This window comes from Lytechinus variegatus, chromosome 15, assembly GCF_018143015.1.
Source record: "Lytechinus variegatus isolate NC3 chromosome 15, Lvar_3.0, whole genome shotgun sequence".
NCBI classification, from domain to species: domain Eukaryota; kingdom Metazoa; phylum Echinodermata; class Echinoidea; order Temnopleuroida; family Toxopneustidae; genus Lytechinus; species Lytechinus variegatus.
Window position 1 is genome coordinate 5,857,625 of NC_054754.1, and position 23,777 is coordinate 5,881,401.

The window sequence follows — 23,777 nt, forward strand, 5'->3', positions numbered from 1 at the left end:
ACAGAAATAGCAGTTTTATTTCTCTAGATAATGATTTAAACTTCCAATATTTAAAGGACAGACAATTTTTATTGTTATCACTTAAATCAATATTATGTTGCATTTAATGTTTTGTAACATTCTAGAATTAAAAAAAATATCAACGAACACCGAACTACATAAATCTTTTTCACCTTTTCTTTTAAATTATTTTTCATACCTTTGATCAGTCTTCGATATCATTTTTTGCACGTAAAGTAGGTATTTCCTGAGTATTAAAAAAGAAATTAACTACTATAAGGAAGAATTAAAGGATCGTTGATGCAATTGTACTTACACAAGACTCCGGGGGAAGCTTGGTGAGGCGACTCCCTTCGTGGGAGCTTAACAGACTCTTAATGGTTGAGACGAAATCTTGAGCCACAACCGAGCTTCCTTTTTTATTTTGAAAAGCACAAAAATCCTCACAATATCCTCCAATCAATCGAATCCAAAATCCAGACGGATTCTGGGACTCAATGCTGCCCAGGCGTATTTAAATAGTCCTCGGAAAGCAGTAGGTACAAATCCGAAGGCTATTGAAGAAGGTCCACCCGACCTTCCCGGGGATGCAGTCTCGTCATACACCCATTCTTCTCGCGGTTGTTTCCCACGGTTGCCCCTTGGTGATTTTGCATCTCGCCGTGAAAATCTTTTCATGCAATTTCTTTAACGAGCTAAACTTGTTTTAATTCCCCTTTCACGAAAAGCGTGTACCATGGAACCGAATGGTACGTTAGTACTCTATTCAATAGAGTACTTGTTTTCTAAACAAGAACATTTCTTAATTTATGCTTCCGAGATTGAGAGTGTTGTGATTTTACACTTTTGCCATTATTCCTGGTTGCCAAACATAAAAGATTTCGACTATACTTCAAATTCGATTTAAGCCATAAAACCACCAGGGGGCTTTTTAAACATTTCGCTAATCCCTTGGCGATCATTATGGCATGTTGTTTCCAACGTGACTACTAAATCAAATCTCATTTGAACGAGCAACAATAGATTGTAATGATTAAATTGAAAAAAAAAATGGTTTATAAAGCGTAAGTGCCGTGTTTGAGGAAGAGATACGATGAAGCGCGACTCCTCGCCCCATGATTGGTTGAAAGTTTGTATCAATACACTGCGCAGGCGTAGTGTGAACAGTCAGACTCGCTGTACTGTCGCGGCAGGTTAGTCTGTACCTACAGACCCTGTTTGACATTCAATAAAGAAAAGTGAGTTTGGATATTTTTTTTAGATAGATCTAGAGCAATTCCTGCTTTAAAACCGCAAATGGACCTTAAAAAAGCGAAGCAATCTGATTGAGCAGAGGACTTCATATATAAATAGTTTTAATTTCAGTCAAATATGTCATCCCGTCTTCAATCCAAAGGAGGGGGAAAAATAACCACACCAAATACGAAAATGTCGCGAAGATATAAAACCCTTTTCCATCATGTAATTTTCTTAGCCTCGAGCCACAGAATAAATGTCAGTCTTGACATGTCAAATTGTGCAGCGGCTAATTCTGTTCTTTTTACAACCCAGTGATTTCATACAAACTAATTCCTAGGTACGAATAACAGGTGACTGTTTCATAAAATTTTTCGTAAGTTAAGAGCGACTTTAAGAACGACTGGTGATCCTTTCTTGTGGTAAATGATATATTCATTGGCGAGGGTTAAGCGCATAAGAACGGTTCACCAGTCGTTCTTGAAGTCGCTCTTAACTTACGAACAGCGTTATGAAACGGGCTCCTGGGTACCTTGGCGCGGCCGCGGCGATACGATGATTACAATGAAAAAAAAAATGGTTACATGAACGTACGTTTCTTTTCTGAAAAAAAAAATTGAAGGGGTATTTTAGTGGTGACATGAAACTTGCTCCTGCGACAATTACTCTGGGCTTAATTTCGTCTAAGTTGTAGGGTTCGGGTTAGTCTGCTGGGCAAACCCTTCACTTGGGGTTAAGGGTCTGAATATGCAGCCAACTCATGCCATGTGTACTGAAGGCTCTCTCGCTCAGGCAAGTTTTGTATGTGCTAGTCTTTGTGTGGAGGCACACTTGTTGATCAAAGTTCCAATCAGGGTCTGTGCCTGCAGACTAGGTTCGGGTTGCAATATGGTTTTATGTTAGGTTTAGCATAGGGTATGGCGTTCGATCCAGTGTTTGAATTGGTAATTAATTTTAATATGTGTGTGGAATTTATAAATAGTGAAATAGTGGAGCAAATGTCATGGAACCATTCTAATAACCGTAACCCAAATCAGGCACACTGCAAAAACTCCGGTGTTGATTTAACACCAGCCCAGAATCTACATATGTCCACACCAGAGAAATGTTGAACACCAGTTTAGTTTTGGTCTAACACAATTAGTATTCAAACAGCATCTGTTTGATTCCAAATTGGTGTTGTTTCAATATTTCTCTGGTGTGGACGTCTATAGATTCCGGGCTGGTGTTAAATCAACACCAGAGTTTTTGCAGTGCAGGGCTGTTGGAGCTATGCTACACCGGGAAGGGGAGAGGGGGTGGATATCTCTCCTTTGAGATCCCAGCCAAAGATCATATGATTGCGCTGAAAATCTGTACAAGTGTCACTTAAGATGTGATCTGCACAGCACAAATACAAATCACTGTTTTGTGAAATAATCGAATTTCATATCAATTATGCTAATCTATACATAATATATTACATGTTGCTATAAATCATGTAATTATGCTTATTATGGTTCGTTTCATCCTAGAGCTGTATGAATAAATATATCTATGTAATTCCAAATACAGGAATTCTCATTATATCATCTTCTTTAGTTGGTATTACATGCTAAAAATACAATTTTAAATTGAAGAAAAATAAATCAGAAATATATTTGTGATTAAAACAAATATTATGAAACAAATTATTGATTTTTTTTACTTAAAGGGGAAGTTTACCCTGAAGAAAACTTTCTTGTAAAAATAGCAGAAAAAATAGTAAAAATATTGGTGAAGGTTTGAGGAAAATCCGTTAAAGAGTAAGAAAGTTATTAGAGTTCAAAGTTTTGGATTTGTGACGTCATAAACGAGCAGCTGTCCCATGTGTTATGCAATATAAAATGCATAAATTTCAAATTTTGTATGGTTTCTGATGACTTAATTTTGTTTTCTTTTCATGATCGGGTGTGAAACGATTTGCCTATTGATATACAAAAGTTACAGTGAAAACCATTTTCACTTTTCTGAGAAAATGACATTTCATTGATTTTTTACCATTCGCTATGTAGGAATGCTGCTCGCATATGACGTCACAAATCAAATAATTGAAATTCTAATAACTTTTCAATTATTTGATGATTTTTTCTCAAACCTTCGGCAATATTTTTCATTAATTTTTCTGCTATTTTTACAATAAACTTTTTGTCAGGGTGAACTTCCCCTTTAAGGAGGCAGGGTAAAATTGCTGATACATACAAATACATGATGTAGAAAAAGTCACAACTAATTACACCTGTATAAATCCACACAGACATTATGATACAAAATCAGAATTTATTTTTTTATTTGTATAAAGCACACCTTTGCATATGTGTTTTGTTTCAAAAGTACCTTATATACAAATGGCAAGTTAACTTTCAAGACTGTACTACATTTATTTAAAGCAAACATGTACACCATATCAAATATATGTGATGCTAAGTACATACATATTACAAGATAAAAAAACAGGCATTTTCAAGAGCTAATCTAAAACATTAATATTATCTATTTTTGACATTTATCTATTTTGGTTCTTATTCATTTCACTACAAGTATAATGTTACAAAAGTCAATTACATCAACAAACAAGCTACGTTATGAAAACAACTTTAAGTATTATAAATTTAGAAATGTATGGCCACTCTCAATGTACAATTATCTACATGTTACAAGAAAGGCACAGATACACGTATGCAAGCAAACCTGTCAAAAATATAAGCCTCAGTTCAGATACTGTGGAATGAATCAATTTCACTGAAAGACAAACTTCTGGAATTTAAAATTTAAATTTTCTGAATTCTAATATATTTAGTTCTTAAATTCATATCAATTAAATATAAAAATATTGTATATATACTTTTTTTTACTTGATTTGTGATTTGAATACAACTTTGAAAATGCATTGCATGTACATATCATATCTGTGGTAATAAGAATCAATAATGCAATTATATTCAATTTCAGCCTCAAAATCTTTTCAGCTACATTACATCCGAAATATGCACAATATTTGCAACATGAATACCAGCTGTTTGTTAAAAAAATAATTCAAGACATTTCATCATATAAAGAATGTGTTTCGAATCACACACTTTACATTTCAGTAACAGTTGAAATAAATTGATACCACAAGATTTCACTGATTGGAAAAAATGGTTAATGACATATTCATAACTGCCACTTTTTAAAAGATGTTTACAGCGTGCTGACTAAAAAAAACATTGGGCCGTCTGCACCAGCCCGAGTTTTCAAATTAGCGCAGTATTTCTGACCCGGCAAATTATCCTGATCTGAAAAATCTCAAGATTACTTGTAATGGAGACGCAATTATCGCGCCATTTCGCAGGATTAATCACGAGATTGCAATCCCAAGTCAACTTGGGATTATTTTGCAAAATGGCGCGCTATTTTATGAATGATTTTTATGATTGATTGCAATGAGTATTGTGTATGATCAATCGTATGAATAAGCCCCACAATCAATTGCTAAGCTTTATGTAACCGAGCCCTGGACTGGACACATCTACATGTATGATTTCAGTTAACTCTGCTAGGATGTTTAAAAAAACATTCAAGATGCAGAAAGTACATCAATTGCATTGCTGATAAAAAAATATCGCATGGAAGTCTGCATGTTCTCTACGCAGAAAACTATGAAAAAATGTCTTTTATACATGGCAAATTAAGGTTTTGTTGGCTTTTTCTAATTGAGATGGACTTTAGTTACTTGAACTCTCTTTACGACAAGGCTGATCTCCTAATATACCCTGGAATTGTTACATTGCATAGTAGGCTTAGCTTAGCTTGGTGATGGAAGTCAGAGGCGGCAGAACATCAGACTCGGGCAAGGAAAGTGGAGGGGCACCTTTTGTCTGCCAAAAAATGGGTGCCCCTCCACTTTCATTGTATGAGCCCGACATTCCACCGCCTCTGATTGAAGTATAGAAGACGGGATGCATATTGCTTTAAAATTTTTATGAAGAGAAATACTGGTTTGTTTTTAGATTTTTAAGAAAGGGGGATGAGAGAGGATAAGGGGGAGGGGGTAGATTGATTAGAAAGCAAGGAGAGAGAGGAAGGAAGAAAGAAAATGAGAAAGATCGGGGAGGAAGGAGTGAGGGCAAGAGAGGATTCGAAAGAATGACAGATATCCCCAGAGACAGACCTTTAGAAAAGGAAACGCGAGGAAGACAAATTAATTTTCATGTCAAAACTACTTTCAGCCATGTGTGTAGTCATAATGCTAGATGCGAATACACACATCTATAAAAACTAGATTTTTTTTTATATCCTTTGTATGGTGTCATATAACTTCCAACCAATAATTCAGCCTATTACATTGTGTACGTGCACCAGTTAGGCAATCACATTTAGTCTTACAGAAGAGGCAGTTAAAAGCAGTATATCAGTATTTCACGGGACGTGTGGTCCAGTGGTTAGACCATTGGACTCATAATTGTAACATTACGAAAATTTCCCGTTTGATTCTCGACCTCACTTCGGACTGCAAACTGCGGTTTCATACCCCGATTTGTGTTTGGAATATCTCAAACAACTTTTCCAACCCCGATAAACCCATCTTGGCCAGGTAATCCCCTTGTCTTGATTTCACCACCACGGGCCAGCTAAATGAGCGTTGAGCCAAGGACGAAATGATAAACAACAGCTGTGCTATTACGTAAGACTTGTCTGCCTGTAGAAGGATCTTCGGAATGAAATTATTGTATTCGATATTAATCACGTTTTCAAAGGCATATTACATTCAGACATCCAATACTAGTCCATTTTCAATTTCGAACGAAGAAAATCGACCTTGAAATAAGGAAAGTAAGCGAATAAAAATTACGGTATGCTTAGCATGCAAGTCGGACCGCGATGCATGCATAGTTTCTGTCCGTCCAGCAAGAAAATGGGTTCACTCGCGCAATGATACAGTCTTAACGTTCGAAAAATAGAAGTAATGGCATACCAACATACAAAGTATAATAATCATGCTGCTGATATGCACAAAAATATGAAATCATTATTTTTTTTTACCCCAAAGTCTTATTCATAATTTAAATACAAACTATGCCTGTAACTATTTTTTTAATCGCAAACGTATTATCTATGTATAGGCCTACACCTCAACTTTGAGAAAAGGACATTTATAGGCCTCACTACAGATATGATTGGCAAATGCACGTTCTTTAGAGGTGTAGAAAGGGGGTGGATGAAGAAAAATAAGTCTAGAAAGAAAAAAATTAGACAGCCAGACAGAGAGAAAGAAGGAAAGAAAGAAAGGAAGGAAGAAAGAAAGAAAGAAAGAAAGAAAGGAAGGAAGAGAGAGAGAGAAAGAAAGAAAGAAAGAAAGAAAGGAAGGAAGGAAGAGAGAGAGAGAAAGAAAGAAGGAAGGAAGGAAGGAAGGAAGGAAGGAAGGAAGGAAGGAAGGAAGGAAGGAAGGAAGGAAGGAAGGAAGGAAAGAAAGAAAGAAAGAAAGAAAGGAAGAAAAACTTTCTATCAACGCGTGTATACATGGAACTCCATGCGCTCGCCGGAACACATTGCAATCCATCGTGTGTGGCCCCCTGCTGTGACCGTAGATGCTGGGGTGAATTATCTTCGGACCGAGGTCAAGAAACAGGTGTTTCTATACTTAAATTTCATGCTTGAGGGCAATAGGATTTGTATTACTGGGAGAAGAGATTTGATGATAAGGAAAAATGGGGTATACAGCTCTCAAACGCGAGATTTTCGTCATGAGGTTGTGAGTTCGAATCCCAACTCTGCCATTGTCTCCACTTTGATAAAAAGGCCCGAGAGTGATATCTGTCGTCTATAACGTCAGCCACTATGACTGATTAACCTAGACGTGAAATGTTTCATAGGTAATTGGTTTTATACCAGCTTGGCGTTTACCAGCAAAATGCTGTCCTGCCGAGTTCCTACGGGAGTTACCACAAACAGAAACAGTATATCTTTGACATACTCTATATAAAAATTCTTCACTAATACAGCACCACATTCTATAAAATGTTTACCATAGTACAAACGATTCTACATACTACTTCCTTGCATACCATGATTTTACAATAGACACTGCAAAACTAAATAAAAATTACAAAGGGGCAAAATTAGCACAGTATGTTGTTATTATGAGAATGGAGAACGTAATGATTTCAAGAAAACATTGTACATGTACATATTACAAGCAATTCTACATTTCTTTTCATACCATGATTTTACAATAGACACTTTAAAACTAACTATTACAAAGCTTACAAAGGAGTAGCAATCACACAATGCGTTGCTGTTATAAGAATGGTAAACATAACAACTTCAAGAAAACATTATCAGACTTCTAAAGCTTGGTTCATTATGCACATGATGGCATCTTGGCAATTACTTGACCAAGGACATAGACTGAACATAGAGCAAAAATAAAATGGAAAAGAATACAAATATATAATTAAAAATCATAAGATGAATTGAATTTATTATTCATTTATTTTCATTTATAAGATGAAAAAGCTAACTCAATGCAGCAGGTAGCTGTGCAACTTAGCAATACATTATCTGTCACTACGACAAAAATGCCATCCGACCCCATATGAATTCTTGGCCAAAAAATATATATATATATATATATCAAAATCTTATGTAGCCACTGGTTAACTAAAAATTGCATCAGGTTGAGTCAAAACTAGAGATTCTTGACATATGCATAATTTTTTTTGGACCTCCCCTCCACCCCATTAAATGTTCCATGAAATTCTGAGTTCTTCTTTCTTTTTCCTCTTAAAACAATGTTTTATTTGGGTTGGATTACCCTCCAAGGGTACAGGTGATAGTATCCACTTGCTCTTTGATGAGTCGGCCTCTTCCATTTCACTGTGTTAATGGTTGATCTCTTGGAAACCTTTAAGAATGACCAAGTGTCACGTTTAAGGTGATTCCTGCATCAGAGAGTAGGGCATCCTGGATGACTGGGAGTAGGGAGGTCTTTCATTATGGAAGGCAAGCATTAGACATTGCTTCGAAGATGCTGTCTGACAGTTTCTCCCAACATACTCGGGAATCCAGACTCATATTTGCTCCTATTCTCACAACCTCTGTCACTTGAGTTCCAAATCAATTATGATGACAACGATGATGATGACAATAATGAAGATTTATTTATTTATTGATTTTTTATTTATTCGGGGAATTCCATTCACCAATACATGTAGTGGTCTTCCAGAGGGCCATGATGATGACAATAGTCATGATGACGACAATGATGATGACATTGGTGATGACGATGACAATGATGATGACGATGATGAAAATTATGATGACAATAATGAAGATGATGACGACTGATGAAGACTGGTATCTGTCTCAGTTGGGTGCCCATTTCATTTGTTCTGAAATATCTCACAACGTATTCACATGACCAACCAACAAGAGATGGCGTCCTTTACAACAAGAATAAAAAATAATTTCAATCACCAACCCTCACTTTGAGTTGGCAAACGGGTTCTTTGGTCATAAGTTTTCAAATGTTTATAAAAAAATATTTCCTGATTTCCCATTGGTCAGAATGGGCTATAATGTTGTCCTTTGATTGGATATGACTACTGAGGGCGGACTGTCCAGGGGTCGGAGGTCGGACTCGTTCTCTTCTTGATCGAGCAAGACTGCTATGGCAGCCAGGCTGTCTTTCTTTAATCGTGAAGGTGCTTGTAGATTGCTTCGGTTTACCTGTCGACAAGGAATAAAGAGGGAAATATTTTACCCAGCTAATTACTCCGCAGAGGGGTGTTTACAAACTTGTAGTTAGAATGGAAATATAATTCCATTATAATAAGCCTTTTTGTAAGCCTGGCCCACATTATTCTCCACTGCTAGTACTTCACTGCATGAAACAGCTCAAGCCAGTATTAAAGTGATTGGTTAACATTGGTTTGACTTTAAAAAATCTGAGCTAGAAGGTCACACTTGTCACCTGTGTCTGTGATATGTTACAAAAATGAAGCCCGGAAAAAATTGTGTTCGAAAATAATTATTTAGTGCTTCAAAAATTGAAATATAAAGTGACCGGAAACACCATCTTAATTTTGTCCCACACACTTATGTGTACTATTTAGGCGTCTATAAGACGCCTATTTACAAAATCGGGATTTACCTTGTAGTTTTAGCTCAATAATGGTTGTTTTCAGGGTTTATTAGTTCTAATACATGCACTTGTACACATGTTTCATCTTGGTTTGAGAATTTTTAAATCGGCTGCTCACAAAGTTAAACAATACCTTTAATTGAAGGCACTACAACCTTCATATATTATCTAGAAAAAAAATTATTTCAGGACGATCCAAAATGTAGTGGCGGACATAATTCATACTGTTGTACATAATTTATGGAATTACCCATATTAAAGCCATATTTGACAGAGACAGCAAAACGTGTCAATGACACAAGGGACACAGAATAATATCAAGGAATAAAAGTAACCACATCTTCTTCCAAATGGCAAACAAAAAAGATGTTATCACTGCTATAAATTATTCAATTCACTGAAAAGTCTCAGAAATGCATCAAGTTGAAATATCAAATTCAAAAAACAAAACAAAAATGATGACCTGTTTTTATGAATCTAAGTATAATTCTCCAATTTGAAGATTTGGGGCTTAATTTTCAGTTGATCAATTTCATAACTTCAAAAAGCAATTCCTGATTGGTTAAAATGATATTATCGAAACTATGTCATGGTGCATCTGGCATTTGGGTACTTATCAAGGGTTTGTCAACAAGATAATTACAAAATTGTTTTTATAAAGATTTTAGGAAGTAAATGAACTTACCCTTGAATATAGTGCCTCTAAGCCTGCTGGTGACGTGTCTAACAAATCATTACCGGTATTTAATCTTCCGTTTCGTGGGTCTGGAGGAGAGAGGAAAAATACATAGAAAAAAATTGTGGGATATTCAAATTAACATGTGAATATATGTGTAAAAGTATTTGCAGTTTTTGAATCATTAGTCTGATATCATACATGTACAGTTATTCATTATGGATATTCAATCAAACATTTTGTGGATACATGAATGAAGGGCCGGGAGCAGAGGCTAGGAAAACGTATTGGTATATATATATATCCAAACTATCATTCCATGAAAAAAGGTGGAGAATATAATTTCCTATTCATTAGTAAGAGCTCTTCAAGTAGTATAAGTATTTAATCTTCATTTCATTGATCTGGAGATGGGGGAAAGCATGAGAAAAAGTAGAAGTGGGATATTCAAATTGACCTCCCATGAAAAAAAATTAGAAAGATACCTGTAATATTCTATTCATCAGTTCGAACTCACTTAAATTCCCCTTTAAAAGTAAGTATTTAATCTTCATTTCATTAATCTGGAGATGGGGGAAAGTAAAGGAAAAAGTAGTAGTGGGATATTCAAATTGACCTTTCATGAGTTTTTTTTTAGAAAGAAACCCGTAATATTCTATTCATCAGTTCAAACTAACTTAAATTTCCCTTTAAAAGTAAGTATTTAATCTTCATTTCATTAAAGTGGAGATGGGGGAAAGCAAAGGAAAAAGTAGTAGTGGGATATTCAAATTGACCTTCCATGAGTTTTTTTTAGAAAGAAACCCGTAATATTCTATTCATCAGTTCAAACTAACTTAAATTTCCCTTTAAAAGTAAGTATTTAATCTTCATTTCATTAAAGTGGAGATGGGGGAAAGCAAAGGAAAAAGTAGTAGTGGGATATTCAAATTGACCTTCCATGAAAAAATATAAAGATACCTGTAATTTTCTATTCATCAGTTCAAACTCACTTAAATTCCCCTTTCAAAGTGAGTTACGACAGTAATGACAAGATTATTAAGTCTTTATGAGGTTTACTTTTGATGTCATTCCGATATCTGTCTTTTTGCAGTGATTTTTATCTTTACAAGTTTTTTTTTAAAAGCCCACTAACATTCGAAAATTTCCTCTGCATAGGGCCATTGGTAATTTCAAAATTATCCTCGACCAAAACAGTATGAAATATATTGAGAAAAAAAAGTGAATATGCAGAATTGATCTTTTCCTCTCTCTCTTTCTGACGTTCTCTCATACCCCCCTCCCCCCGCTGGGTCCCTCTCTTTCTCTCTCTCTTCTTACTTTTCCTCGAGCACAGCAATGTCAATAACCTGAATTCAATTTCAAATGAAAAGCAAAGATGGGAAACTGCAATTTTCAAGACCAAGACCACCAAAAAAATACTGAACAAACAGGAGTCTTTGTAGCCATACTACAACTGCATACAATAACACAAGTACATACTGTATATGGAGATGATCGACAAGTACCTGGTACGAATTGGCACAGCTGTACATCACACAATAAGAAAATAAAAAATAAAATTTATGGCCATGTGAAAATGGTGACAAGCAACAATCGTATCAACTGCAAATCTACAGAGACAACAATCACAAAAGGGATTGTGCACAGAGTTGTAATAACTTAGTGCTTTTACTTGAGAGTGATTATATGCCCACAAAATAATTGAATTTTACAAAAGACTCAAACTGTTAAAATCCATCAAGACAGGAAATGAAAAAAAAAATTATAAATGAAAATGGAAAAAAATACATTTATCATCATTGTCAATCATTTTTTATGTGGAGCGTTGTGGCCCAGTGGAATAGTCTTCCGGCTTTGAGACAGAGGGTCGTGGGTTCAAATCCCAACCATGGCGTAATTTCCTTCAGCAAGAAACTGATCCACAATGTGCACCGATAGGAAGTAATTCCTTAAAAAGCTGTGTGCGCTATGAATGCCTAGCTTAGCCAGGTAATACAGGAGCGCCTTGAGCACCCATCAAGGTGGATATGTGCGCAATATAAATACCCTATATTATCAAAGTTTAATTAAATCATTAAATAGGGCTTGTTATTAGCTGTCAAAAGATGTAGAAGTAATGATTTTTATATACAATTTTCTATTGAATAGTGATCATTAAGAATAATTTTTTTTATATCTTTAGAATATTAAAAGAGAAATGATGGTTAGTAAAGAAATAAACTTGAATTTAATGCAAATTCTGTTTGATTTCATTACTTACAACTTTATGACTGATTTGTATTACAATTTTATTATTTATTTCTCCTACAAATATTAATTACCTCATTCATATTCATTGAGGATTAAAACAGCTTTAAAAAAACGAAAATGATAATAATAATAATTGATTTATATAACGCACATATCCACCTTGTTAGGTGCTTAAGGTGCTCCTACATGTACAGAATATTACCCCGGCCAAGCTGGTCAACCTATTCCAGTGCTCACAACTATTTGAGGAATTTCTTCCTGCCAGTACCCATTTACCTCAACAGGGTTGAGTGCAGCACAATATGGTAAATTTCTTGCTGAAGGAAAACATGCCATGGCTGGGAATTGAACCCACGTCCCTCAGATTGAAAGACCACAAGACCACAATGCCCCAATAATTACTATGTTAAACTCAACCGTCCGTCCGTCCATCCATCCATCCATCCATCCATCCATCCATCCATCCATCCATCCATCCATTCATTCATTCATTCATGTGTACAGTGTGTCTGTGTGAATATTATCTGTTCAGTCATTTTTCAATTCGGAGTGCATTTCACCATGACATGCATTAACAAGAAAATCAAAATGCTGTTTAAAATTTGAAGCACGTTGTTTTAAGCCTATCACTCTAAACAACCATTGTTTAAGGTTTTAAACAAGTTGATTAAGTTTTAATCAAGTTAAGCAAGATGTTTAAAAACGTCAAAACAATTTTTAACAGTACATTAAAATTACTTGCTGTTTATAGAATGATCACCTTTAACAACATGCTTACAATTTAAACAGTGTTTTTGCAGCGTATCATTATTGAACTGAGTCACCTAAACAACAATTGAGACCAATTAAACAGCGAGGAGCCTCAAGAATAATAACCCAAATGAAAGTGCCCCAAGGTCCTTTTATCATGATGGTGATATCAACAAAACTAGAAATACAATCAAATATTGAATAAAGAATCTGAGGAAACCATTCAAGATCACGCACCCTTCAACCTACATTCTATTGCTGGGATGTCAAAACCTCGTATCTCCAAATTTGAAGAATTTGAGGACAGCTCAGAAAACCTCAGTTTGAGAGATATGGCATAATTTTTGTTTTCTTCATCACTTTATTCGAAATCAAACAAAGGAAAAAAGCCCAGGTCATGAACTAATAAATTAAATAAAAAAAAAACAATCATAACAAAATATAGAAGATCAAGTTTTGAGCAAAGAAAAAAATTGAAGGATTACGTATTTCAAAGAAAAAGAAATCGACAACAAAATTGCTTTAGCTTTGAAGGAGTTCTTTATAGAAAATTGGGAAACTGTTCTTAGACAATAAGATATTGCAATCATTCCATACTTCTAGGATACATCTATCTCGGTGCAGCCCGCAAATTGTTTAAATTTTGAGATGCGAGGTTTCAGCGTCCCAGCAATGATTTGCTTGCATCAGTGAGTCCATTGTAAGGTCCGTTTTGATTGATGAACACATACAATGCTAGGTCTACGAGCGTCTGAGCCTGGTACAAAATGGTACTCGAAACAGACAAAAACGTGTCTGTTGACTTAAATTTCCTTTCATTTTTTTTTCTTGACCAATATTGTATGATCCAAAGTCCAATTAAATATTTGAAAGTAATCCAGTGAGGACAATTCTTAATGATATAACTTTTATTGAGGATGTCAAAATTGTGGTAAAGCAGATTGGTAGTTGTGATCATTATTATCAATTAAAATGTAGTCGAAATCATGAATTGTCAACATGCAATGTAGCAATCTGTTAGTTTACCACTACTAACATAATCATCACCATCACTTTCATCATCATCATCATTGTGGCCATCATCATCATCATCGATATCAACATCATCATCATCATCATTGTCGTCTTCGTATCAGCATCACCTTCACCACCATCATCATCATCATGTCGCCATCAATTATATCATCACCATCACAATCACCATCACCATCATCATTAACATCATCATCGATATCAATATCATCATCATCATCATCGTCGTCGTTGTCATTGTATCAGCATCAGCACCACCTTCACCACCATCATCATCGTAATCAACATCATCATCATCATCGTGGTCATCGTTATCATTATCAGCATAACCTTCACCATCACCACCACCACCACCCCCACCACTATCATCATTATCATCATCATCATCATCATTATCATGGTCATGGTCATTGTTATCATTATCTGCATCACAAACACCATCACTATCAACATCATCATTTCTATCAGCGTAATCATTACAACAACAAAAATCTACATAAAAGTTACATTCTTTAGGTCTATCCTTTTTTCACCAAAGTTAGGTGGTCTAGCTAGGGTGGAGCAGAAATATCTTTCTTATTGGTCCAAATTTTGAGCCCAAAAATACTTTCCCCCTTCACGAGTTTTACCATCAAAAGAGGATCTTGATTTAAAAAAAAGAGGCAAAAGAGGGTTTAATAGTTAATAGTACATTGCCCTTGTAAATGGCAATGTCCTGGGTCTCCAAGCACTTCCCGCTGTGATAACGAGTGCATTCCCACAATCCCTTGCACTTCAGGAACAACAAACAATCAAATTCTCTACTACCCCAAAAAACCATTAATTCTTGATCATTAAAATAGAAAGGATAGTGGATTTAACAACTCAAACAAACAAAATATTTCACTCATATTCTTACTCTCTCCATTAGTCCTTCTGTGAATGCAATACATAACAAAAATGTTTCATGTGTTGTTGTTCAGACTCAATAAAAGATTGCCAATTTAGGTTTAACTTAAAGCTCTAACCGAGACAAAGCTAATAAAATAAAGAAGAAATAATAATAATATGTCCATTTATATAGCGCAGTTACTATGTGCATATACTCAACTGCGCTTTACAAGAGAGAAATACAAGAGAGATGGTAAAGAAAAAACAAGCAGAATAAATTGCAATCTTGAAAAACACAGGCCTGCTATTTTTTTTTCATTATCAGTTATTTTGATATTTTTTAATTAGAAAGATTATATTTTTCAATATCAGTTCTTCTAATTTGCTTTGGTTATGAAGATAATAGGATTGCACCTACGTACATGTCGCATGAAACAGCTATTCACAAATGGCATTTTCCCTTATAAGGAGGAGAAAACAAAAAATACCCCTCCCCACCCTGGTTCTTTCAAAGAAAGTGCCTGGCTAGAAGATCATCTTTGCAAAGCAATGAACATCCATATAATATCACAATCCTTTATATTTCTATAAAAAACAACATAATTTGTATTTTATTTTGCCATTACTTGTAGAACAAACAGAAAAATAAAATGTCATCTTCCACTTTTATTGTTATTATTTTTCGTCAAAAATAATCATTCCCACAGCCTCCATACGTCAGGGGATTTGGTTAAGAAGAATCAATAGATCTTGGACGGCAAAATTAAACAAGCAAGGTGAATTTGAGAAAATGCTGATTCATGTTGGTCTATTGACTCCCAGCCATGCGTGACCACAAGAAGTTACACAATGTGTATATTCACAAGCCAAAATTCATAAAACCTGACATTAGATTGCAATTTTCCGTTCTCTTGCACTTTTATCACTTCATAAATATAGAGGAATCCACTGAATTTGAAAAATCTTATGAGACCACAGAAGTCTGTTGAACTTTAATAGAGGATAAATAAAACAAGATTTGCATATTCTGGTTTGATAAAAAACAACAACCCTGCTTTAATGAATAACTTCGGCCATTATTTGACTATGGAAGGTAGAATTTAGAGTAGAGTCGACTGTGCATTCCACCAATTCACCCTTTAGTTACATTAGCTATTTATTCATTCTATGGTTTAACAATTACATGTATTTTTCAGACCTGAAAACTCTATCAAATGACAGTTCTGCTAAAAATGCTGCCACTGATGCTTTTGCAAGGCAAATCACAGAGGGAAATGGGGGCGGGGTTGGGGTTAAATGAGCAAGGCAAGAATGTTTGTCCTTTGCTTTGGATTTGAATGTGGTGAATGTGGTGATTGTTTTTACCCGATTGCTAAGAAAGCATGAATGCTTGTAAGCAAGCAACCAGAGGACCGACGGCTTAAGGTCCCCTCCGAAGGACCTGGTACTGAGGATTAATGCCTTTAATACCAAAGGGCACTAGCGCACCTAGTGGGAATCGAACCCGGGTCACCGGAATACGAATCCCCCGCTCCACCGACTGAGCTATCGCGCATCCTCCTTATTTTATTTATTTATACAAAGCTAGAAGACTAAATGATCCTTGTATCATATCTCTACATGTGTTGGGAATAAAGGCTGCCCTCTTTAGACCAAAAATTTATATCAAAGAGTAAATTGTGTATTTGTAGTCACCACCATTGACGGTGAATTCAATGATTAACAACCCGTCTACTGGAAATTCCATTCAGAGGTGTCTTGAGATTCCTGATCAGGGATTTCATCAAGTTAATAAGGATAATTTTTATCAAAAGTTGGCTTTACAAATACATTTTATTCCAATAATTGTATGAATATTACAGATGACTTCAGCTCCAAGTCAGTGGAAATTCCTGTGGTGATTTAATTTCCTACTATTTTTCATCTAATCCTAATCAATTACACTTAATATCTATCAATTAATTTCATTTTTGTTCTCGATTTAATGTTCCTCAAGAGTGGAACACATATGGAGCCCATTGGCAGTATTTGTCAATATAGCCTGCACATTCCCCAGGGAGCGAAGAATGTGTGCTTTCATCTGTGGTTCAGAAATTAAATCCATTTAATATTACATTGGAACGGTAGCACTTACAAAGACACTTGAGTGCTATACAAACAAGAACGCGTGCCGTATTATTTACACATGTTGTTTTACTCAAATAATACTTCAAAATTATTGTGAAATACTTTTAAATAAAAAAAATCAAATAAAGGTGCTCTGCATATTTGAACAACTTGAGTGTATTTGTATCCATTAGTTACTTCAAAGAATGCTTTGATCTGTACGGATTAAAAGCAACTGAAAATAACTGGGGAAAGTACTCTCACTATAGCATGAGCAAAAAATTGCATAAATCAGAGGGACTCAAAATTAAACTATGCTTAACCCCATGAAAGACAAATATTGTATATTATAACAGCTTTTTCATTTCAAATCCTCATACCAAAAACTAATGTAGGTAAAGTTATACAAACTTAACAAAAGATGTTGCACTAAACTGAAAGTATGCACTTTCATGAATTTCAAAACATGCACAAAAGTTTTCTGAAACAAAATTAGGAATGGATGCACAACTTGTACCATTTTTTTTCCTTCTGAATTTTGGTTTTCCAAGCATTTCAGGAGCAATGCAGAAGAATATATATGTACAGGTCGTTGTATGATTATATGAGGTTCATTTGAATCAAATGGTTTGATTTGATTTTCATCCACAAAGATGACAACACTTCTAATTCACTGGCAAATTGGGAATCTACTGTATGCCAAAAAAAGAACAGTTGGTCCATTAATTTCACTGCCAAAAGTAGGCAAATATTGATTTATACGATTCACAGATTTCATAAAATCGATGAAATTCAGGTAGCATGACGAGGTTGCTGGTTGATGAAACTTGCGAGAAACATTGCAATAATGGGAAATTTGTTTTAAGAGGAATTGAAAAGGCTATGCGGAGGGGGGGGGGGGTTAACTTTCAGGTGTGAATTGGTGGTCTGGGCTGAAATGAACTAGTAAAACCTACACTCTATGTACTGGAATTGGAAGCCCTAAGCCTTGAACATGTACAGGTGTTTATATTTTCAAGTATGAAAGGGTAATCAGTCCAAAGCCTTGATCATGTACATAAGTCTTATTTTTTAAGTATGAAAGGGTAATTAGTCCAAAGCCTTCAACATGTACAGGTACATTACTTTTTTTTCTCAAGTATGAAAGGGTGTTTTGTTTAAATGTGAACGCTATTTCGGAGGAAGAGTTCAGGATTGAAACACAGATGTCATCCAATGATCTACTGGTGTTGCCATGTTGGGAATGTCAGAGGGAGGGGGGGGGGGGGGTTAAGCCCCGAGCATTAAAAAAGGGGGTAAAACATGTTGAGCACAGGATCAAAGTAAAGTTCACTTTAACTATCAACAGCTTACAAACAATAATGTATGGGAGTTATACATGAGTAAGAAATATGACATGAGATTATCTTATTATTGTGAATGGAAACTTGTCACTTAGCCATTTGCAAATGTTTTGGCAGTATCAATATCCCTCCAGATAAAACAAGCAACTATAGACATAAGATGAATCAATGATCCATTTGCCATATCAAATATCATAATCGCCATGTATTGAGAAGAGAGTTGAAATTAATTGCATCTTTGTGAAATCAATTGTATGTCTTGTCATCGATTTCGTCTTCTGAACAATTGTACACATATAACATAAAGAACACAAGAATAATTTCAAGTTTAGCTCTCCATTTAATCAATTGGTTGTCAATAAAATCAATTGTAACAGAATGGTCGATTTGGATCAAGCTTTACATGGCAAATTGGAACACAAATAGCATGCAAGATAACAGATGATTTCAAATCAGATCCTAAGAAAAGGCATCAAATATTGGGAGCACATGAAATTTTAACAAGAAAATCATACTTGACCAAATGTTGGAAAGGGATGAAATTGTAGAATTAAATTCAAGATAATAATTTGATGATTTAAATAAATCACCAATTTCAACTCTTTTAGGATGGGTCTATGCGATCTTTGCCAACATATTTACAAATGCAGCTTCGTGACAAGACAACGGCGAAATGAAATGTGACTTACTCGGAGCGGTGGGGTATAGGTTAACCGAAGCAGTTGCGGGGAGGGTCAGTGGCGGGGGGATGGCCCTCACCGAATGCTGGGCACTCGCAGGGGACGAGCTAGCCCGGGGTCGGCTGGGGTCCGAGTGGTCGCTGTAGTCGGGGTTGTCGCTCCCGCTGTCGTGGATCAGAGGCTGAGAGTCTATCATGGGCGTCGTCCCCGCCGTCGAGGGGAGCTCCGTGGATGCGGCCAGGCCGCTGCTTGCGCTGGGGGAGTGTGATCGGCAGACAGAATTGCTAGCAGAGCATGGAGGAAGAAAGTGGCAAGAGTGCTGTAAATGAAACTAGAGGGGGTGTGCATACTACCTACTGGTTGTATGAAATTAGCTATGAACAACATGACACACATTTGCACGTGTGGGACCACATTCAGGTAATTTCTAGCAAGTACATGTAGCTCACTGAAAAGCAGAGGAATGTCGAGGTTTTGAAGGAGATAAAGGATTTCATAAAGAGTTGCAATATCAACTAATCAACTTGAGATTAATCTCTGTACTTGGCTTGAAAGAGATGAAAAGACTGAATTACAGTCAACATCGAATTTCATTTGATACACCTCTTTAAAAGTATCATGGATATTTAAAGCATTGCCACATGCAAGAATTACACAAAGAATTACACATGTCAATAATAAAGTCAATGAGTGCAGGGCATTAGTGACTATTAAATTGTGCCTTCCTTACTACATGTATATAATTATACAGAGAAACCGAAAGTCGGTGAATAACGATATGAAAACAAATTAAATGATAACATATTGTGTATTTCATTCTAAAATTAAAAATAGGATTATAATCTCAGATACAATCACAAAATTATAAATGCAGCATCTTTTACATGTAACTATCTGCTAAGAAACGATAATACAGATATGTATTTCGTGCAACATTGTAACTTCAAATGAAAAAGATTGATTTATATGACAGAATTTTACATTTAGAAGGTTTTACAGAAAGTACACACCACGTACATGTACATGTAGAACACAAACTTGATAGCATTCTCTCTTTTTTTTTAAGGGTGCATGGGGTGGGAGTGGTATTTACCTGGCGGAATGTGAATGGTCGGCCATTATGACATCATCACTTGGCATGCTACCCCCTGGAGAAGAGCGGCCATCGTTTGGTATCACTGGAAATTAGGTTTGCAGAGGAAAAACATAAAATGCATTGATTAAAATCATACATGCGAGTAATTTACAATGAATTTGGTTGAAACTCTTCTTACTGGGAATGCATGGAAAAAAATTACAAGGGGGCTGAGGGCAATTTAGCACCCGAAATGATAAAAAAAAGCCTTTGAAACTGAATAACAGAGCCCTGAAAATCATCATCATCGCAATGTTAGAGCATATCTAATGTTGCAGATTTAGGCCCTAAGTTGTGAAAAGTACCCCCCCCCAAAAAAAATCCTGTGGGATGCTTAGCATAACGAGTTAAAAATAAGATATTTAGAAAAGAAATATGTAATCATGAAATTATCATGATCACATACTATTATGACTGGGATTTAATCTTTCCATATTTATTACTTTGTACAATATACATGTACATACTGCTGACAGGTATTTGCCAATTCTGCATTAAAAACATGTAACAATAGTCATAGCTGACAGGTATTTGTCAATTTTGCAGAAAAAAAAGTTATGATAGTTTCCCATTCATACTTCAATAGTACTATTAATTTTAAATAATGATATTACTGATTTACTACTATAAACATACAAGTAATATGCAACATTAGTAGTGGTCAATGTAAAGCCCTGCATATTTTCCACCAAGGTTTGAGCATGGTTACCATCTGTGCCTTGATGCATGACCTTGGCCTTAAGGCCTACTTTTTCAATGATAATAATTGTAATGATACATGTAAAAATAAAACAACAATATGATTATTATAATAATAATAATGATTATAGAAATAAAGAGAATAATAATGATTTTGGATATGATGGCAGTGTGAATGATGATGATAATATTCATAGAGCTGATTGAGATTTCGACAATAATTGTTATATCTTACAAAGTAGTAGTGGCAGTAATAGCAGAAGTACTGGTAGAGTAGGAGTAGTAGTAGTAGGAGTAGTAGTAGTAGTAGTAATAGTAGAAGTACTGGTAGAAGTAGTATTAGTAGTAGTAGTGGCAGTAATAGTAGAAGTACTGGTAGAAGTAGTATTAGTAGTAGTAGTGGCAGTAATAGTAGAAGTACTGGTAGAAGTAGTATTAGTAGTAGTAGTGGCAGTAATAGTAGAAGTACTGGTAGAAGTAGTATTAGTAGTACTGGTAGAAGTAGTAGTAGTAGTAGTAGTAGTAGTAGTAGTAACAGTAGTAGCAGCTGCAGCAGCAGCAGTAGTAGTAGTATAGGTAGTAGTAGTAATAGTAGTAGCAGCAGTAGTAGAAGTAGTAGTAATAACAATAATAGTTTAGTAATAATTTTTGTTTTGTTTTATAAATCACCTCTTAATTGATCAATCATATAAGCCACATAAATAAAGGTAATACAAAAACGCATGTTATCAGTTAAAAAAAAAAGATGATAAAGATGATAGCAATGATGATGATAATAATGATTTTGAACATGATGATGATGATAGAAAGAATGATACTACTGATGGATCAAATTATTCAAATGGGCTATATCATTGGTGTGTTAAGCCAAAAAAAAAAAAAAAAATGAGGTACCAAACATAGCATATGGAGCCAAATTTCAATTAAAAATGTTGCAAGTGAGAGAAGTGAGCAAGCAAAATTTTGACCCTCTTATAAGGAAAGCTAATTTTGTGATAGATTTTGACAATATATTGAGAAAATTATCTTTTTTTGTCTGATTTCTTTCTTTTTCTCATTTTATCTTGGTGGAGGGTGTTTTTTTTTTTTGGGGGGGGCCTCTCTTAACCCGCAAGAAAGAGTGTGTGTGTATGAGAGGACTAGAGAGGAGGGGGGGGGCTATCTTGCCCCTCAACATTGTTGGCTCACTATTTCACCGAGCCCCCTCTTAATAATCCCCCCAAAAAGAACTCCATCGTAGAAAATAATATTTACGTCAGTCCTCCTCGCAACCATAATTACCAATGGACACCCATACAAGTAAAATGAAAGTAAGCTAGGTTTAACTCTAAGTCAACTTACCAGTCAGGCACATATACATTGGGTATCAATGCAAAGAACACCCAACAGAGCAGTTGTAATAAGTAGGGAAAAGGAAAAGGTCAATAAATCGTCATATTGAAAGTGAGGCCCTTCAGTGAATTCAACATGAACATCCCAATGAGTTCATTCAAGGTTTCACCTTAAATCTATCTATATTTCGTACATGCTTTTCTTTGGCTCGTTATCCCGTGTGCTGTACGTTGTAAGTTTAAAATGCCTCGGCTCTGGCCTTGAGATTTTCGGGCATCGGCCTTGGCCTTGGGTTTCAGAGCCTAAGCCTGGGCCTTGAGGGTTTGAGCCTTGACTACAGCCCTGGTTACCATAATATTCCAACAGATACCTTGTTAAAGGAAACTGGTCCTGCCGATTCAATCTCCTGACCTCGTTCAAAATCTACAACAAACAACACCTCTACTAACAATGACATAATAATTGATCTTCAACATTTGATGAACTTTCCCTTTCTCTTTAAATATCAAACAGGACATTCCCCTATCAAAAGACTTTCACTGTGACGATGCTATAGCGCCCTCTCTTGTTTTCAATCATATAATCCTTGGTAGTCATGGATACTTACAAAGCGTTGCTTTCCTCTTGATGTGGCGAGGATGACTTCGACGTCCACTGCACCAGGCTGAGAAGACCGCGATGGCCAGGATGATGGCCAGGAATCCAACACCAATGATAGACAGGAAGAGGATCAAAGATGTCCTGGAATTGTGGGTAATATGATTGGATTCATAGGTAAGAAATTGTAGGGAATTCACGATAATTTTTTTTTAAATTACGGGTAATCAAGTAATCAAGATTGGAATTATGGGTAAAAATGGTCGCAATTGTAGGTAAACATTAGTGGAATTGTGGGTAAGAGCACATAGTGGGGCCTTGCAGATAAAGAGAAATGGGGTTGCCAGCACGTAAACAAGTACTATGTACACATGTACATACATATATAGGGGCGATAGCTCAGTCGGTAGAGCGGGGGTTTCGGACTCCGGTGACCCGGGTTGGATTCCCAAGTGGTGCACTAGTGCCCTTTGGCAAGGCATTTATCTTCATTACCAGGTCCCTCAGAGAGGACCTTAAGCCGTTGGTCCCCTGGTTGCTTGCTTACAATCATTCGTGTTTTCTTAGCAGTCAGGTAAAAAACCTAGGTATAACATGTAACTATGGGTTTACCCAATTGGAATGTGCGGGAAGTGGTTTTGCATTGTGAGGAAATAATGATTGAAATTGTGGGTAAACCAAATTACTGTTATGATTGAAGAATAATTGGAATTGGCATTGTGTGGCAAAGACTGACAATAATATCAGACCTGCCAACTAATGCCAACCTCTGAGAACGAAAAATAGTATTTTGTGATAAAAAAACTGTAATTTCCCCCAAAAAAGTATATTTCATAATAAAATGAGTGGCGCACTCGCTCATCGCGGCGCTCAAGCATCATGCAAGCTAAAATGCGCACTGCTCTTGCAGATGAAAAAAAGCAAC

At 35.8% G+C, this 23,777-nt stretch overlaps 1 protein-coding gene across 5 annotated transcripts in view; it reads right to left on the reverse strand.

Moving 5' to 3' along the window:
* Positions 1-7,232: 7,232 nt before the first annotated feature.
* Positions 7,233-23,777, reverse strand: part of LOC121429143 (neogenin-like) — a 114,862-nt gene continuing 98,317 nt past the window's right edge. For 4 of the 5 annotated variants that reach the window (XM_041626065.1, XM_041626068.1, XM_041626066.1 and 1 more), the window contains 5 exons: positions 22,863-22,996; positions 20,183-20,267; positions 19,099-19,373; positions 10,065-10,144; positions 7,233-8,964 (listed from right to left, as the gene is read on the reverse strand). In XM_041626065.1, coding sequence (XP_041481999.1) covers positions 8,809-8,964; positions 10,065-10,144; positions 19,099-19,373; positions 20,183-20,267; positions 22,863-22,996 — 730 coding nt within the window. In that variant the 3' untranslated portion in view covers positions 7,233-8,808. The remainder of the gene's footprint in view (positions 8,965-10,064; positions 10,145-19,098; positions 19,374-20,182; positions 20,268-22,862; positions 22,997-23,777) is intronic. The other variant, XM_041626070.1, reaches the window with a different exon arrangement.